Consider the following 19104-nt stretch of genomic DNA (forward strand, 5'->3'; position numbering starts at 1 on the left):
TTGGCCGTGAAGCAGAGATTCTGACGTGCAGCCCGCCCACAAGTTCCCACTGCCCCACCTTGCAGCTGGTCTCCATGTAAACAAATGTGCAGACCAGTAGGAATTTATCCTATGGAATAAAAGTTATGAGTGCTCAAAGTGCGCAAATATATAAGTTCAGAGACGTAACTGGGGCAAATATTGGGAAGCCCAATAAAGGACTGGATGAATAAATTACATCCACACAATGGAATGAAATATCATTAAAGGTCATGTGCATAAATGCCTATTGACAAATGCTCTGACAATATATTGTTAAAAAGGAAAAGTATGTTAACAGAGCTGTCGCTTTTGAGGTAAAGAGGAGAGCCCGTAGTAGCCTGTGTGGAGGCAGACATATGGATCCACTATGCAGTGTGACCTTGGCCTAACTGCTCTAAGCCTCCCATTTTGTCATCTGTAAAATGCAGGGAAAAGTGTCCTCTCAGTTTTGAAGATTAGAGATCATGTGCACATTCACTTGACAACATTTATTGAACATTTCTGACAGGCAAAAAAAGGCAGTTCCTGCCCTCTCAGAGCTTCCAGTCTAGTGAAGAGAACAGACATTAAACAAAAATAGAAAGCAGGTAAGGTACAGGTAATCAATGGAGAGTAAAGGGGGTGATGAAACTAACAAAGGACCTAACTTAGGTTGTCAGTTAAAGGACTCTGACATTTAAGATGAAACCTAAAATTTTGAGGAATCATGTCTAGTGTAGCCAGGGGAACAGATGATATAGACAAAGGCCCTGAGGCAGGAGGAGTTGCCAGCAGCCAGCCCTTGGCATAAGGCCTGGCATATAGTATGTGCCCGTACAAAGCAGCTACTGCAATCGAAAAAATAGGGATCTATGTGCTCACATGAAGGGCAAAAGGCTGGAAGGCCCAACAGCTGAGTTGTCAGTCATGATTATTATGGGAGTGGTTGGACTTAGGGTGAATTTTATTTTCTTCTTGGTGTTTCAGTATTGTTTAAATTACTTCTTATAATGAACATGTATAACATAAGAAAAAAGTGACTTATTTTGGGGGGAAAAAAGGACAAGAATGTTTCTTCATTGTTTACATGCAGAAGAGTTTATACGCAGACTACACCTACCAGTGTCACCCTGAAACAGAAAACTAAACCCTGATGCCCTGCCCTGGATCAGGCATGGAGTTGGGCAGTGCCACCTTGGACTGCACCTCTCACAGGGCTCCCCCCACTGAGGGGTGACTGTCTCGGACTACCATACCTCAGTTTGGTCCAGTGGTCTCCCAACCCAAAGCCCGAGTATCGCCCTGCAGAGGGCAACCTAAGCAGCAGGTCGGGCACAGTACCTCCCACTCTGCGCTGTCCCCACAACTCCCTACTGGATCTGCCTAGAAGCGGTGGGGCCTAACAAAGTGGCCTGAGGGAGCACAAATGAAGGCTCAGGAGAAACTGCAGAAAAAATGTGGCTGCACTGCACCCAGCGAAACACTGGCATTGTCCCTATGGCCCTGGATCCCACCTAATTGAACATCTCTCCCCGCGGGCATCTTGCCCTGGCTGGGAGAACAGAGACTGGCTCTCAAGAGTGGACCAGTCTTAGACAAGTCACTCCTCAGGACCTGGGTTCTTCATCTGGAAAGGGAGGGACTAGACAACCATATATGCAGAGATCTACCACAGACTGGGCAACTACTACAGGTCATAGGAGAGAATGTTGCACATGCTTTTTCACTGAGTGCCTTTGATGCCTCCCCTTTTAGGCCTCTGCTCGCAGTGCCTTGTCACCTTCTCCCTCCTCCCCCAATCTTTCAGGATTTGTCACTTCCTCCAGCATTACGCAAGAACATGTACCCCATGGTTCGACACAAAGATCAGGCTGCCTTGGGGATGGGAAATTACAAGTTTGGTTTTGGATAAGCTGAAACCTAAGGACTGAGGATCATCAGTGGCAAGAGGGAAGGTGTCATCAGCTTTGGGGTCTCAGAGGATAAAGGTGCCAAGCAGAAAAGAGCAGAGAGGAGAGACGAAGCTAAAACTCTTCATTTAAGGGGTGGGGAAGGAAAGAGGAATCAGGAAGAGACAAAGCAGATTGAGACTAAGGGCAGAGAACCAGGACAACATAGCAGCCCAGAAGCCTGGAAGGATCATCTCAAGGAGCTTCCAACAGCATCTCTCTGAGGGCAGTGACTGGGGACAGCAGAGGAAGATGTAGGGCTTGGATAAGGAGGGACAAGCGCTGTGGACCAAGGAGATTTTGTCCCCGGGGGTCATGTGGTAATGTCTGGAGACTGCTACTAGCATCTGGTAGGCAGAGGCTAAGAATGCTGCTAAATCTCCTACACACACAGGTCAGCCATCCTCATATACACAGCAAAGAACTATCTGGCCTTAAGTGTAAATAGTGCCACTGCTGAGAAATCCTGCCTCAGAGGACACAGGGGAGCTAGCTCCCAGACTCTCCAGGGGTGCCTGAGATTGAACTAGGAAGCTCAGCAGACAGGAACAACATCCTAGACCATGCTGAAAACACCAGTGAAGACATCACTGTTGCCACCACTGGGCACCCTTGGTGTTGGTCTGGCCACTAGAACCCCCCACCCCCTGACCCCCTACCTCTGGTCCCAGTGGCCACTACCTTCACCGGCACAACTCCCACACAGGCTGGTGCATCTGGTTGATGGCACTTTGCTCCTGGGACTGAATCCTAGCTGTAAGGAAGCTGGACAAACACGTGCCCTTGGGCCTCGAGGTGAGAGGGCTCTGTCTGCAGTAAGACTTGAGGGGGAATCCCAGGAACAAGTAACGACAATCAGCAACGGCATCAAAGGGAAGGAGAGGGGGAGAGCAGAGTGGTTCTGCCTGTTTCTTTGAAGGTGTCAGATGGGAAAACCTGGGCCCCTTTGAGGATGAAGAGGAAGGAATCGACCAAGATGAAGAGGCGAAAAGTGTAGAAGGAAGAGCCTAGGAGGATGGGGGGTGCCAGATGGGACAGAGGTGAAGATAGGGAAGACTGGGTCCTTCTCTTCGGCTGTGTAAATAGGGATGCTCAGCAAACCTATGGGATGGTGAAGAACCATGAGAGAAGGGCATCTGTCACTGAGAAACCAGGCCCCAGCCTCAGAGAAGCAGTTTAGGGCTGGGGAGGGTTCAGACATTATCAAATTCATTTTGCCAGTGAAGCTACAGGACAGGGACGGGCTGGGCCAGGATCACTCGGCAAGTCTGAGGGGCTGAGACAAGACTCAGGTCTCTCTTGGGCTCTGTCAGTGGTGGGGGACTAGGGGGTTCTGGGATGGTCATGCGTCCCTCCTCTTTTAAGGGGCAGACCTGGCTTGGCCAGGTCAAAGAGACTTAAGTAGAATTCCCACCAGAGCTTTTCCCTCTTCTGCCTGGGAGGGGCATTATTACAGGGTAGCTGCCCATTCAGGGCCTAATTCCCCTGCAGCTTCCCTGCTCTACAGCCACTGGTCTCTACTATGGGGAGCTCAGTCTCACCAATCCAGCTTGCAGCAGCTCTGCCTTTACAAAGCACAGCCTCCTGTAGAGCTACAGCCTGTCTCCCAACAGCCCCTACCCACAGGCCAAGGATCTCCTAGAGTTGCCTGGAGGACAAGTTGACTCTACCCTGCACCTGCTCACGGACCGTCCCAGATGTCAGAGGACAGAGATCATGTTGCTCTAAGGTCTTTGGCTAAACACCCTCCCGGGACACTTCTTCATGAAGGATGGTGCTGAGAAGGGGAAGAGAAGGCCTAAGCCAAGCCCCTGCTTCGCTGCCCTGCTAGGGCCTGGGGCTCCTCCTGATGAGGTGGGAACATCCTCTAAGGTAGTTTCTACATCTGTAGGGACCTCTGGTACCCACCCACCCCCCACCTCCAGGCCCCTACCCTGTGAAAGGGCTCACAGCTCCCAGGGGCCCAAATCAGCCTCGGTTAGCCCAGAGGGCTTGCTGGCTTCTCCTGTGTCTCTGCAGGGGGCTGGGACCTGTGCTGAGCAGCTCAGTGCCACAGTGGGGCCATCAGTAGGCATGGCACTTCCACAAGTGGCTCAGAGCCTGATTTTGCTGCCTCCTCATGAAGGGTGGCAGCTGGCTGGTCAGCGGTCCTAACTCAAAGGGAGGGTCCAGTCCAGGATCCTTCCAGCCTCCCCTAGCATCTCAACATGGTTTGATCTGCAGCATGGCATCCTCTGAAGGCCTTCTTGGCACCCACTCCAGGAAGGCCCCAGGAAGGAAATCCAGCCCTCTGTGGCCCAGTCACTTCAGTTAGGGCGCAGAGCCAGCTTCAGGGGGCTGAGCAAAGGCCACCTCCCCTTTCCCAGAGCTGGCTCTCACCACCAGTAGATGCCTCTGCCTCTTCCTCCGGACTGGTCTCCTCCTGGCCCCTTGAGCCCTGGGCCACTCCTGCTATAACTCAGACTGGGATCTCGAGATCCGGGGGCCTTTTCGCATCTCTTTCCGCTTCTCCTCTTTCTTCCTGCGTTTCTCCTCCTCCCTCAGGGCCTTCTGGAAAGGGTCAGTGCTGGAAATGAACTGAGAGAAAAACAACAGTCTGGTTTAGTCTGTGGGGAGCAAAGAGTTTGTCTGAGGCTAGGCTGCTGTGGGCTTGCAGCAGCAGGAAGATCACCTAGACACAGGCCCTGCCCTCAAGGAGCCCGCAGACTCTTTCGAGATAGTTCAATGAGCTTGGGGAAAACTGCTTAGAGGGTCTTGAAAAACAACCAGGAGCTCACCAAGCAGACAGGATGAGGGAAGAAAAGGACATTCCAGGAAGAGGGACAGGTGCTAAGGTGTGAACCTACATGGGGCATTTGAGAAACCATAAGCAGACTTCTCTCAGGGTGAGGGGACTGAGTGCCCAAGACAACCACAGACCCCCCCAGGGCCCTGGCTGCTATACCCCTGAGGAGGAGAGGGCAACCAGTGAGAGCAAGAGACCGCAGGCATCCTGCTGCTTGTGAACAAGCTGCAGAGAAGCCCAGGCAAAGGAGTGCATGGGAAGCAGAGGGCCAGAGGTCAAACTGGCAGACCCTGAAAAAGAGGTGGAGGAGATCGTGGTGCCCAGGCTCACGGCTTCCACGGTGCGGGGATGGTGGTGCTTGATGAGGTGACAAGAACCCAGAATGAGTCAGGGTGGAGGAGGAGGACTTCAGTGGACGCATTTCTCGACTGCGATTCCCAGGGCCTTTGCTCTTCTCCCTCTGCCCTCTCCAGACTGGCTCATCTAAACTCATGGCTTCTGTTAGGTATGTATGTCAGTTTCCCCTCATACCTGCATCTCCATGTCTAAATGCCACTAGGATGTCCCAAATGTGCCCCAAACTTGGCATGGCTCCATCTTCGCAAAAACCCAGTCCTCTTGCAACGTCACCGTCCTCGTGAAGAGTGAGGCCCCGGCCCCCACCCCTCTCCCTCCTTGGCCAAGGCCTGGCTCGTTTTAACTCCTAAGTGTCTCTCAAACTCATCTCCTCCTCTCCGTCTCCCCTATGGCTACCCTCATCACCACCCCCACCTCTCTCCCAATGACTCGGAGCCTCCCAGTGCTCTCCACGCCCACTGTGGTGCCTCTCAAGACCTTCTCCTCACTGCAGTGAGTTCTTTCCAAAATGCAAATCTGACCATGTCACACTCCTGCTTAAACCCTTCTATGACTGCATTATTCTCAGGATAAAATTCCACATGCTCCATCTGCAGGCCCGTTCTGCCCACCTCTGTGTTCCTCCCTCACACTCCCTGTTTTGGGCTCTCAGGTTCCCTGTTCCCTTCCACCCCCAGGCCTCTGCATGTGCTGTGAAGGCCCAGAATGCTCTTTCCAGCCCCTGCCACCTTTGCCACATTAGCTCCTGCTCAGCTGTCGCCATCCTGGGGGACCTGCCCTGAATCCCGCCTGGCTCCTCCATTTCCTTCTCAGGGCTTCTCCCTCATGATCACATGCTTCGTGCCTGTCGCCCCCACTGGAAAACATTCTCTGTGAGGACAGGAGGATCCTGTGTTGTTCACGAGTCCCTAGCACAAGACCTGCCTGGCTTATAGAGGGCACTCGGTATGTATTTTTTAAATGAACAAGTGAATCATGTTAGCATGTGAAATACCATAATAGTACCCCAAACTCATGTTAACTATGCTGTGAAATATGCCTGCTTTATTTGTTCTTAGGACAAATGTGTGATCGAGGCAGACATTAAAAACAAACTAGAAGCTCTACCTTGTGCAGAAATCTACTTGCCATGTTAGGCTGAACTATGAGAGTCTGGAAGGTGGGGTGAAATCAGAGAAGTGTGGCCCAGGGAGGGTAGATGATATACTTAAGTCACACAGCAAGTGGGAGGCACAACTGGGACGAGCCCCCAGGCGTCCCACCTCCCCGACCAGTGTTCCCCCTACCACACTCTGCCTCCTGTTGCTAGGAGTTAATTCTCATCCTCTTGGGAGGGATGAGGAGCTGACCTCCCAGGTCACAGAGGACCCCATACCCTCTGGCTCTGGCTGGGGTACAGCAAGTCAGAAGATCTGGGCCTTCCAACCCCAGCTGGCTTAGCCTCACCAGGAGGGCCCACACCTAGCTGGGTCAGAAGAGAAACACTGACTCTCCCTTTCTCAGACCCCTTCCCCACTAGGCCTAACTAATGCCTACTTTAAATTCCTGATGCTAACCTCCAGCGGGCCCTTCATGCTGCCTGGCAATCCAGGATGTCTTCCTGGTCTGCTCCCTCAGCCGCTCTCCTAGGCACACCTTCTCTAGCCCCCCAACCCTCCTCCCCTCCCCCACAGACCATGACCTGGCTATTTCAAGAACAGAAGAAAATTCCACAAGCTCCCACCTCCACTCCCACCAACCCAGCCGCCTCTGTGCGCAACCTGTTCTTCCAGACAAGATGGACTCTTCCCCCAGGCGCCAGATCTTCTCCCCTGCCTTCCTTCCTCAGGATGGGGCTCCAGCAACTCTTCTGCCCCTGCACCATCAATTCTTCCTCCTTAATGGGCTGTCCCCATCAACATGCCAACATGCCTAGTTTCTCCCATCTGACTAAAATTTTCCCTGGAATCCACACCCCCTCCAGCTATGTTCCCATTGGTCTGTTCCTTTTGGAAAGAAAGCTCTTTGAAGGTAGTCTGCTTTTGCCGCGTCTACTTCCTTGCCTCTCATTCTCAAAATCCAACCTTTGTCCCCACTGCTCCACTCAAACAGCTTATGTTATGATCTCTGATGGCCAGTGTCCATCTTGCTAAACCCACTGGCCAGTTCTCAGGCCTCACACTACTTGGCCTTCCAGCAGATTCTATGAGCCACTCACTCCCTTTGCTGCACTTTTCTCATAGGGTCTCAGAAATTATCCTCTCTGGGTTTCTACTCTCACACTGTCATTCTGGGGCTTCTTTGCTAGTTCCTCCCGATCCTCCCTCCTCTACCAGTAGGCACGTCCCTGGATGCAGCCCTCTATCTGTCCTGACACTCTACCTGCCCCGGGGTGGTGGAACATGACCTGTACCACGGCTCTCCACACCTTCCTTCATAGGCATGACTCACATTGGCAGTCCCAGCTTCAACCTGAAATCTAGAGTCCTATTTCCAATCGCCTCCTTGACATCTTCATTCAGATGCTCACCAGGTCCAGAAACAAAGTCTTGATTCCCCTATCCAGGCCTCAAACTTGTCCCACCACAGTGTGCCCATTTTACAAAATGGCAGCCCCATTCTTGCATGTATGCAGGCCAAAAGTCTTCTAGTCCTTCTTACTACATCCCTCTCATGTCACATCTGCTTCCTTAGCTAATCTTATTGGCTCTACCTTCTAAACAACCAGAATCTCATCATCCTCAAAGTTGTCACCCTGATTTTGGTTTAAGCCACTATTAACTCCCAAATGGACCAGCACAGCCGCCTCCTCATCAGTGTCTTTGTTCCCACCCTGGTCCCCTAGATTACTCTCCACAACAGAGGATCAACAGCCAGGTTGATCCTCTACAGGGGGAAGTCAGAGCCTATCACCCTGTTCTCCACGTGTCTCAGAGTAAATGTCAAAGGCCTGGAGAAGACCCCCAAGGGTCTTGTGATCTGGCCTACTCTGACCTTTTCTTCTCACGTTTCCCCTTCCCCCTCCAAATATGCTTCCAACTCAAGGCCTGTGCACTGCAGCTCCTTCAGCATGGAATGTTCTTCCTCTAGATACAAGACTCACTCTCTCACCTTGTTCAGGTCTTTTCAGTAAGACCTTCTGCATCTAAGTCACACGAAATAGCAGTTGTACTCCCACTTCATCCCTGATTCCTTAAGCACATTCCCCTGCTTTTTTCTCCATAGCCTTGTCACCACCTCCCATTATTATATGCTTTTTATTGACTGTATCTTCCAACTAGAATGGCACTCCCAGGAGAGCAGGGCTACTCTGCTTCTCTAGCAGCTGGGATTCGGTAGATGCTCACCAAATGATAAATAAATGCATGTGCTATGCCTCCGAGGCTCTGTGCAAGCCAGTGCCTTGGCCTAGAGGGTCTTCTCCAGGCCAGTCCACCCAGCAGCTCTTACTCATCCCAGAGCCTCCACCACCTACCTGCTGAAGCAGGGTCAGGTCCCCTCTTAGGGTTCCACAGCTCATCACACTTCCCTCCTCCACTGGTGCAGTGATCATGCTAGATTGGGACTGTTTCCCTGCCACCTTCCCCAACAGACTGTGAGCAGGGAGAGGGCCAGCTCCCTCTGGACAGGGGCAGTGGCCAGCATACAGCCTGACACCAGTTGACTCTAGTTATGGGTACATAAGAAGTACTTATGTACAGAACACTCACTAGCACAGAGAGTGCATGAAGGGAGCTGAGCAAGCCTGGGCTGCTGGTGGGACAGGTCCATGCTGGATGCTAAAAAGCGAGTAAAATCTTGAGACCATCCCTAGCCAATGAGAAGTAAGGAAAGCATGTTGCTGGTATGGTTACTTCCAAGCAGAGTACATTGTGACAAAGCCAAACTCAATCTATCCTAGCACCCATTCTCTCTGGTCTATGCTCTCACCCTCCTCCCATGTCAGAGGCCTTCGTGACCTGCAGGGCCAGGAGAGCCAGCCTCACAGCAATAAAGCATGTGGGTGCCCCTCCCGGGGAAAGGCAATTTGCCATGGCCTTGAGTGTCCTTCTGTATTCTTGCTGGGTATGCCCTGACTATTCTTTTTTTTTTTTTTTTTTTTTTTTTAATTTATTTTTGGGACAGAGAGAGACAGAGCATGAACGGGGGAGGGGCAGAGAGAGAGGGAGACACAGAATCGGAAACAGGCTCCAGGCTCCGAGCCATCAGCCCAGAGCCTGATGCGGGGCTCGAACTCACGGACCGCGAGATCGTGACCTGGCTGAAGTCGGACGCTTAACCGACTGCGCCACCCAGGCGCCCCAGCCCTGACTATTCTTACACTGGCCATTTATCAGGGTTGTGATTATAGCAAGCAATCTCGAGGGATGTTATGTGATGAGGTAACAGCAACCCTAGCAGGGAAACCCTTACCTCCCATTCTGCTGCCTGAAGCAAAGCCACTGGTTCAAAGGGGCTCTTGATTCAGAGGTTCCCCTAAATACTCAGGCCTGGCTCACTGATCGTTCACCTAAATTAAGAGCTAATGGTACTGTGCAAGAGTTAACATAGCTGGCCCGACTGCTATCCTTTGAAAGGCCTGTTTCTAGGGCTGTATCTTGGCTGGTGTCTGGGAACTTGGATTTTGGGACGACTCCCACCAAGTGATAAGAGTGACTCACTGAGCCTAAACTGTGCAAACAATAGAGTTTATGCTGAACCCCTTGCTTTCGTCCTGGGACTCTGGAATTATGGAATGCACTGGGCAGAGGGAGCTTAAGTGACCAGCTCCCAATACAAACTCTAGGCACTGAGTCTTTAATGGGCCTCCTTTCAGGACAACTTTTCACATGTCACATCTTGTTGCTGTGGAAATTAAGTATGTCCTGGGTGCTTCCATTGGGAGAGGATTCTTGGAGGTTTGTGCCTGGTTTCCCTCAAACTTCACCCCAAGAGCCTTTTCCCTTTCCTGATTTCGCTTTGCATTCTTTTGCTATAATCAACTACAGCCATGAGCACAACTGTACACTGATTCCCGTGATTCTTCCTAGCGAATCATCAAATCCAGGGGTGCTTTTGGGAATCCTAGACACTGTTGTGCATTGGCGGTGGCAGCCATCCAGCCCCGGTGATAATGCCATCAAGGCCAGTCGGACAATGATCTGAATTAAAAGCCACCACCCTTGCCTAGATAATATTCCTAACACCGTGCATGTCTTATTTCTAGCGACCGTTGTCAGCGTCCTAGCTGTCCATATCAGAAGACTGGCAGATCAAAGGCAGCCATTCCTCTTTGGGGCCATGAAGTATGGAAACAAACTATGGTTGACAACTGAACAGTCCGGGTCAGTTGTTTAGATGCCCATCATAAGGCCCATTCTCTGATGACACCAACCAGAATCAAAACGCTGATCAAGCCTATAGTGCCCAGTTAACTGGCTTCGCCATCTAAATACATCATTGTACTAGATGTGGCATTGTACTTGCCACCATGGACGGGCATGAAGCAGAGGACTCTGTATTTCTGGCTTGACTGCCTAGAGTCCCTGGTTGAAATGGTATGACATGAAATCATTAGGATAATGACCGTTTGGCTAAGTATGCTCCCTGCCAAGTCCCCCTACAGTGGCCCAAGATGGAAGGTATGATGGGTCTCTGAAAATGACAAATGCCCTTGTCCCATTCACATCTGACCCTTCTGGATGAAAGAAAGCTCCAGGTGAGAGTAGAGGAGGACTGGAGAAAAAGTGGACTTCTATCTAGGTCCTGGGATGTGCCACACCGATTTTGTAGCAATAATCTTAGCATCTGGGGAGGGAACAACTAATCCTCTTGGTCTCTTTGATCTAGCACCACCACTTGGCAAACAATCCTAGGATCTGTCCAAGCCAAGTGGCAGTTGCAGCTGATAGTGTGATTGGCTGTTGGGTGTGTCATCTCAGCCCTGTGAAAGGAAAACTCACAGGGATGTGGTTAGTAGTAAACTACTCTGCTGTGCCTGATGCCATCAAAAGCAGCTCCCTAAGTGACCCTGTGCAGGCACAAAGGCCAATACAACCTGTTTTAATCTGACAGATACAAATCCATCTGCTGCTCCTGATGCCTGAGTGGCCTTGGGTTATGCCACATAGGGCAAATGAGGCTGCAATCCCATAGTGACACTGCTCTCAGGGCTCAGAGAAACAATATAACAGTGGCTCAAACCATGTCGTGACAGATGGGAGACAGTGGGCCATGAAATGTGTCTTCACTGGGGATGAGGGCTGCTCTGGGTCCATCTATTGCTCCCTGTAATTGTTGACAATGACATCAAAGATCAATAGGTCAGTCTAAACTCTTGTGTGGGTGGTCATGGGTAACAGATTGGCCTTAGACTATTCTGACTGTCTAATATAAACCCTGCTGGTGGGGCACCTGGGTGGCTCAGTCAGTTAAGCATCCGACTTTGGCTCAGGTCATGATCTCGCGGTTCGTGAGTTTGAGCCCCGCATCGGACTCTGTGCTGACAGCTCAGAGCCTGGAACCTGCTTCGGATTCTGTCTCTCCCTCTCTCTCTGCCCCTCCCCTGCTCACGCTCTCTCTCTCTCCCTCTCTCTCAAAAATAAACATTCAACAACAACAACAACAACAACAACAACAAAAGCCTACTGGCCCACCCAGGACTTATCCTAGCTGGCTGAGTCTGCAAGCTGGGGGGCTGAGATCAACACTGCAGGTTGGCCTCATCCTGCTGCTTAGAGTCCTATTGATGGTAGCCAGAATCAAATGGCAATATGAGACATTTGGTCTAGGACACATTTGGTCCTGGCCTCTACTGATCAATCAGACTGAATAGCACGTTCACGTGGAAATTTAAGTTAAGCCAAAACACACAGGGTTGACAGGTAAACTGTGGGGGAGGCAATCAACCACGGCCCTGAGCATCCTGCACGTTCTCACTGGGTACAACAAGAAAGCAAAGCCCTGACCTCTCTGTATCTGGGTATTATTTGTCAGGACTGCTTGCAGAGAACCACCTGGAAGGGTGACAGGATGACCGCCCCTCAAAAAGCAGGTTTGCCGCTATTCACTACAAAGGCTGTGAATATCCCAAACTCGCTATTCCTCACCTTCATGCAAAGCCACTGCATGTGCAGCATCTGCCTGGGCCCCTCTGTGTCACTGTGGATGACTTGAACATGGGGAACCCACACGGCCAGGCCAACAGGCCAGATATTGCTTTTGCTATAATGAACTCTGATGCCTCTGACCTGTCAGTATCCATGAAACAGTAGCAGGCTAAAATCCTAGACCCCTCACGGACCCTGACACCCCTCCCTACACCAGAGGAGAGCCTATGATTTGACAAGTCCAGTCCTCCAGGCTTTCCTGCCCCTGATGCACTGCCCTGCCACCTGATTCCCTCCTCCCTTCTACTCTGCATGTCCCCATCTGTGGTCCTACCCTGTAGCCTTCAGCCCTCAGAGCCCACCTCAGTCCCCTAGGTTGAAAGCATATGCAGGAACGTGAGACAGAAGCCTGGCTGAGTGCTCAAAGGCTCAAGGGTAGAGAAGCACGGCCTGACCTTGCCTAGCAGCCACCTGATGTGAGATGCCTACTATACATCAGGATGGGTGTGTTCATAGGCTCTGACTATCCCCCACAGCCGGGGTCCATACCCCATGATAAGACAGGGAGCCTGAGGCTAAGACAGGGGCAGTGGCTTGCCCAAAGGCACCAATGAGCAAATAATGGTATGTGGATCCAGACTCAAGCCATGTCTGGTTCCAAGTCAAAGGCTTTCATGCTCCACCCCAGGTGTCCCATCCCCAGTATGACCTGGCTTCCCATGACCCCGCAGAGGCAGAGCAAACATGGCCATAGGCCCCAGCAGCTTACCTCTGGGCGGTCTGCTTTAAATGGGTTCTGGAAGTCAGAGTCTTTCTCGCTGATCCCCAGCTCCTGGGCCATCTGCGGATGAGGAAAAGTTAGTCATCCTCTGCCTCTCCTGACTCCTTACCCGCGGCTACTCCCTCCACAGTGGGACTCAGGCCCAAGGCTTAGGCAGACGTGAAACAGGTGATGACCCCTAGGGACCCAGGTCAGCACAGAACCCCTTGAGACTGCATCTCAAGGTGCCCCGAGGCTTATCACAGAAACCACAACCAAGGGCTGACATTCAGGCCTAACTGAAGGCAGATGCAAGGTTCATGGTGCACCACCAGGCAGAGGGCTCCTGAACCTCCTCTGCCCCCAGTCCTTACCAGGCTAAGGATGGGCGAGTGGGGTCCTTGGTCAAAGACGCCCGACTGGTTGCAGAAGCTGATGCCCCAGCGGATGAGAAGATTCCAATTGGAATTGTGGTCAAAGTAGTGGTGCACAATCCTCGGGAAGCGCAGCACCACGTCACCGAAGAAGGCTGTGTTCTCCACTACTTGGGAGAAAGCTGGCAAGAGGATCCTGATGAGTGGCCAAGACAGATGCCCTTCTCCTGCCCACCTGGCCAGCCCCAGACACCCTTCAGAGAATGGAAGCCCACTAAGCCTACTACTCAGAGAAGGGAACTGTGCCCACTATCCATAGGGGCTGACCACATGTGTAGTGTATGCTAAGGGCTTTATGACCCCCAGAACACTGAATCCTCAAAACCACCTTTAGAAGGAGATGTGGCTGCTGTTCCCATTTTACAGATGGGAAACAGAGGCTCGGGTGGCTATATCTCATAGCTTAGAAAACTCATTTGTTTTAAGGACCAGAGAGGTGGGTACCATTTCGCACATTGAAGACATGTATTGCATGAGGCTTGGCTGGGTCAGACCTCCCCAACTTGGCCTCCAAACATCCAGAGCCAGGCCCCAGTGTTAACACAGAGCTGCAGTGTATGTGAGGAGTCAGGTTTGTTAGGATGACCAGGGAACACATTAGGGTTTGTTTTGGTTTTCTTAATATCTTCCAATTTTATTTTAAATATCTGTTTGTTTGTTTGTTTGTTTGTTTGTTTGTTTGTTTTAGAAAGAGAGAGCATGTGCAAGCAGGGGAGAGGGGCAGAGAAGGGAGAGGGGATGGGGAGAGAGGGAGTGAGAGGGAGGGAGAGAGAGAGAAGGGGAGAGAGAAGGGGAGAAAGAAGGGGAGACAGGGAGAAAGGGGGAGAGAGGAGAGAGATAAGGGGAGAGAGAAGGGGAGAAAGAAGGGGAGACGGGGTGGGGGAGAGAGAAGTGGAGAGAGGAGGAGAGAGGGAGAAGGGGGGAGGGGGGAGGGAGAGAAGGGGGAGAGGGAGGGAGGAAGGGAGGAGGGGTGAGAGAGAGAGAGAGAGAGAGAGAGAGAGAGAGAGAGAGAGAGAGAATCTTAAGCAGGCTCCATGCTCAGTGCAGAGCCTGACATGGAGCTCAATCCCACAACCCTGGGATCGTGACCAAAATCAAGAGCCGGATGCTCAACTGACTGAGCCCCCCCCCCCCCCCCGCCAATTTTATTTTAAATGCTTCTGAGGTTCTTATATTAAAATAACTTTAGACTTCCATCATGCATCATAAAACTCCTACACTTGGCTTCCTCTAATGTTATCATCTTACATAAGCATTGTACAATTATCTAAATAAGGAAATTAACGTTGATACTAATCAACAGACCTTATCTGAATTTCACTAACTTTCTCACTAATATCCTTCCTCTGGTCAACAGATCAGTTCAGACTAACTTAGTGTGTCCACCATGGCGGCAGGTCCCCCCAACCTAGACTATCATGAAAAATAACTATATACCCAGCCCTGCCAGAAGTCCCTGTTTGAGCCACCCCTGCAGATAAGACCCAGGCAGGCCTCACCAGCACTGGCCAGCCCACACAGAGAAAAGCAGACTCCTCCAAAGACATGCCAAGTTGGGTCTAAGACTAGTGGAGCAGGGACCTCTGGACCTCAGAACAATCTTGAACCTCAAAGAACTCGGGAGTTAGCTTGGTTTACAGGTTTGCAAGAGCAAAACACTTGTCCTCTTTTACCTGGAAAATGAAGGCAACAGTGCCTTCCTCAGAGTTATAGTGGAGATTTGAGATGATATTTATAAAGTGCCCACCATTTGATATATAAGTTCTATTTCCATCCTCTCTCAGACAGTATAATCTAATGTTTTATCGTTAGAATATAATCAGTTAACAGGGGGTGGGAAGGGAATTACCACTGGAGAAAAAGTCTTAGAAAAGGGGATGAAGGGACACAGAAACATTCCGTTCTCTCTTATTTATCTGTTTTCCCCACCTTGTCTCAAAAAGGATTTAAGGGGACTGAGGCTTTAAAACAGTAGAAAAGAGTGCTGTTAACTGCCCCCACTGGCAAGTCCCTTCAATAGGTCTGTTCTGTGTTTCTCCTATAAATGGGAACAACGCTTGCCTTCTCTACCAGAATGGTCAGGGTGATAGAAAAGGCAAGAGCCCCTGAGGTGGGGCTGTGGGCAGAGGCTCCCCGCCCCGTTTCCCCTGCCCCAAGCACAGTACAGTACAAAGGACTATATCCATGTCAGGGGCCCAGAAACTGGCTCTGAAGCCTGGAAATGCCCAGAGAAATATGAATTAAGTGTCCATACACCCAAGGGGACCACTTGGAAGGTTTTATAAGAGGATACTTCCAGAGGGAAAAAGAGTGAGGAGAAAAGGAGGAAAGGAGCAGCGAGAGAAGATCAAGGTGGTGGGAAGGAGGAAAGAGCAAGACTGGGAAGATCATACCATCCTTCAGTTTCTCGTCCTGGGGGAAGGGCCCATCTGGGAGCACATTGGCAGCAATGAGCACTGTCCGCGAGTCCTCCAGCACCTGAGGGAACCCACCCAGGCTGAGTGGCTCTGCAGAGCCCTTCACAGACGGCCCTATTTATTTAAAATCTATTTCAAATCTGTGTAGTTCCCCCTTGTTAAATACCAGCCCCTCAGGGAACTCCTACCCATCTATCAGTGCCCAGACCAAAGACCTGGTGGTGAGCTGTCCCATGCCCACACGCACCTTAAAGAGCCCCTTGAGCATTACGTCAAGGATCTTATACTGCTGGTGGACATCATTTAGCTGTGCCAGGTTTTTCAGTGCCAAGAGCTGCTCCCGCCGCTTCACCTCAAACATCTTCTTATCTGGGTGGCATTAAGTCAAGGGGCTGGCCTGGACAATCCAGTGGTCCCAATCCAGAGGGCCCATTCCCAAACAGCAAGTATCTGCAAGGGCCATAGATGCCCATGGCTGAGACACTCCCCCTGCCCCCACTCCCACAGAAGAAACAAACTGAGAAGCAGAGGCATCCTGCAAGGTATCATTTGTCCATTTCACTGAGGAGTCTACATCCAACGCCCTGAACACAACCCTCAGGACCTGGCTCCTAACCTCCCCTCCTCATGATCTTCCCATCATCCACTGCAACCATTCACTATTCCCAGAACCTCCACTCCTCTGCTCCCGCTTTACACTTTGCCTGGGATGCCCCCACCCCCACTCTTCTCCATGAATTTCTATTCTTTCATGACCCAGTTCAAAAGCCACAGCGCAGTATTTCTCCCTGCCCCTCTTCCCCCACCATGTTTCATTAAAGGGCTAACCACAAAGTATAGTGAGAGGCCTGTGAATTCCTCAAAACCAGGGATGACTGGTCCTGATTCTTCTTGTGTCCCCAAGGTCTGGCCCAGAGTAGGTAGCCCCTGTATCCCAGGGCCTCCACCCTGGGTCTCCACCCAGCGTCTCACCCATAAGATGCAAAGCACATGTACAATCCTCAGAGCCCTCATGGCTCTGAGAAGTATGTTTTGCCTTCTCCATTTAACATGTGGAAAAACTGAGGACCAGAAGAAAATTGACTTGATCAAGGCTTGATTAGAGCACCTCACCTTTTCTCCCCTATTCCCATAGGCTGAGTCTGCTCCAGCTCTGGAATCCAAGGGGGTGTGGGTACAGACTTTATTTACAGACCCTTCAGAAACAGCTCATTAACCCCCACCTCCAACCCCAAAGGATACAGATCTCTAGGCTTGGGTCCAAGGAGGTCCTCAGGGTACCTGTAACTCCTGTCCCAGACAATGGCATGACAAAGATGAAGGCCAGGAACTGAAGAAGGTCCATATCCAAGATCCTAGAGCTAGGAAAGTAACCCAGAGAGAGGAGGTGAGATCCAGAGCTTGGTTATATAAAATAAAGAGTGCAGGTGAATAGCAACTTCCCAACTTGATATAGCCTCCAAATACCAAGAACCCAGCTTTGGGAGGCCCCGGAGCCCCATCCCCAGCCCAGGGCCTGTGACCAACCAGACACACAATAAACACTGTGGGATGGTAGGAGGTAGGAGAAAAGATAATATTGGCAATAAAGGAATGCTTAGAGCACAGGGGTTGGTGTCTAGAGCTCTGGGCTGGAGCCCTGGCTCTGCCTCTGTCTGTGGGCCCTGGGGCAAATAGCTTAGCCTCTGGAATGTCAGCTTTTTCACCTGTAAAAGAGATAAGGAAGTCACCTCCTTGCTCTAGGGAAAAAGGACTGGGTAAGGCATCACGCCTGGGGAAAGTGGGGGCTGGCCAGTATCATTCCATTTTAGCACCCCTCATCCTGGACCCCAAGAAGGTTATCTGGTTAAGGAAGTCCAGGCAGTCAGGGGGGATGTGAAACTTCTGAGTTTCCCCTCCTTCTCTGACTTCTGTCGTTAGAACAAAAGAAGTCGGGGGGGGGGGGGGGGTGCTGGGGAACCTGGTTGGCTCAGTCAGTGGAGCATGCAACCCTTGATCTCAAGGTTTACGTTTGACCCCCACATTGGGAGTAGAGATTACTTAAAAATAAAACCTAAAAAAAAAAAAGAACAGAAGAAGGGATGCAGGCAGGAATGGAGGCAGCACAATCTTGGATAAGCAGGCTGCCATTCATTCACTTGGAACTACAGGCACCACAAGTAACACCTATTTCTATTCAGGCACCATTCCTTAATTATTTTTTGAGTACGACGTTCAAGGCACTGTGTTAGACCTGGGAATACAGCAGTGCCTACGGCAGACAAAAATTACTGCATTTCATGGTACTTACGTTCCTAGTAGGGGAAACGGAAGATCGATAAACTTGTAAAACAAGCACAGAAGGATGAAGGAGTTGGTGGGGTGCAATATTAAACACAGTGGTCAGAGGAGGCCTCACACTGATGACAGTTGATCAGTTTTACCAATGTGGAAACCAAGGCACAGAAAAGCCAGATGACTGCCCAAAGTCACTCAGCCATTCCCAGGCTAAACCAAGAGTCTAAATGAGCATAGGCTACCTCAAAGATGCCACTGGTTTATCAGGACGCCTGCTCCAGGGGACTGATGCTCAGTTATTGAGCTGGCAGAGGTCATTCAGAGAACCGCCCCCACCCTACAAAGACCGGACACCTGAAGCCTAAAGAATGGGAAGGAGTAGTCCAACTTCACCCAGGACCTGCCTTCCAACGCCACGCTCTAGACTCAAGGGAACCAGACCCGGACTAGGGCAGAACTTGGGGCCAGGGTATCAGACAGCCGGTAATGACTGAAGCCGGAGAGAAGTGGGAAAGGAAAACCGAAAAAGCAGAATGCGTGGGGGCGGATCCTGCTTTTTTCCACTGTTATTCCCACTTACCCAGCCTCTCAATTCTCCTCCTCGCACCGTGCATTCCCAGACCTCTTCCAGGTTGGGTATGCGACTCTGAACACATTCTGCAAGGATGGCGTGGCGGTGGCGGGCTCTGAGACCGCTACGCGGGCTCGCGGACCCGGCTTGCTGCCCCGAGCCTTGCGGGGCTCCCGGAGGAGAGAACGAGTCCTTCCAACCAGACGCGTTCGGGGCCGCGAGTCTCACCCTCTACCCCCAGCAACCGGTTCGGGGGTCCTTGGTCCCCACCTACCCCACGCCCTGCCCTCGCCACCTGGAGCCTGCCTGCGCGGGACCCCTGTCCCCACCTACCAGGCCAGGAGGTGCGGAAAGGGAAGTGCGGATAGGACGTCAGCGTGCAGCCCGGCTCCAGGGTCCGCGGGGTGAACACCGAAGACGCGAAACCCCACACTTGGCGCTAGCAGCCGCTCAAGGATCCCCGCGCGCCGCCCCGCCCACCGCGCCG

General features: G+C 51.4%; 1 protein-coding gene across 2 annotated transcripts; it reads right to left on the bottom strand.

The window, feature by feature from the left end:
* Positions 1–494: 494 nt before the first annotated feature.
* On the bottom strand, positions 495–19088 carry CCDC134 (coiled-coil domain containing 134). 2 transcript variants are annotated; one of them, XM_058741163.1, is made up of 7 exons: positions 18951–19088; positions 17012–17130; positions 16017–16138; positions 15746–15830; positions 13293–13474; positions 12928–12999; positions 495–4526 (listed from the first exon to the last, which is right to left on the bottom strand). In XM_058741163.1, the coding sequence occupies exons 2-7, from the start codon at positions 17112–17114 to the stop codon at positions 4401–4403; spliced, it is 690 nt and encodes a 229-aa protein (XP_058597146.1). In that variant the 5' UTR covers positions 17115–17130; positions 18951–19088; the 3' UTR covers positions 495–4400. The 2 variants fall into 2 exon arrangements, with proteins under 2 accessions (XP_058597146.1, XP_058597147.1); XM_058741164.1 differs by lacking the exon at positions 18951–19088 and adding an exon at positions 18627–18762.
* Between the last annotated feature and the right edge of the window lie 16 nt (positions 19089–19104).

This window comes from Neofelis nebulosa, chromosome 8, assembly GCF_028018385.1.
Source record: "Neofelis nebulosa isolate mNeoNeb1 chromosome 8, mNeoNeb1.pri, whole genome shotgun sequence".
In the NCBI taxonomy this organism is placed as follows: Eukaryota; Metazoa; Chordata; class Mammalia; order Carnivora; family Felidae; genus Neofelis; species Neofelis nebulosa.

Coding starts and splice junctions, on each gene's coding strand:
- CCDC134 (XM_058741163.1), bottom strand. CDS start 17,114: ATGGACCTTCTTCAGTTCCTGGCCTTCATCTTTGTCATGCCATTGTCT. Junction 16,139..17,011: donor GGACCCAAGCCTAGAGATCT/GTATCCTTTGGG, acceptor AATGCCACCCAG/ATAAGAAGATGTTTGAGGTG. Junction 15,831..16,016: donor TGCTCAAGGGGCTCTTTAAG/GTGCGTGTGGGC, acceptor GGGTTCCCTCAG/GTGCTGGAGGACTCGCGGAC.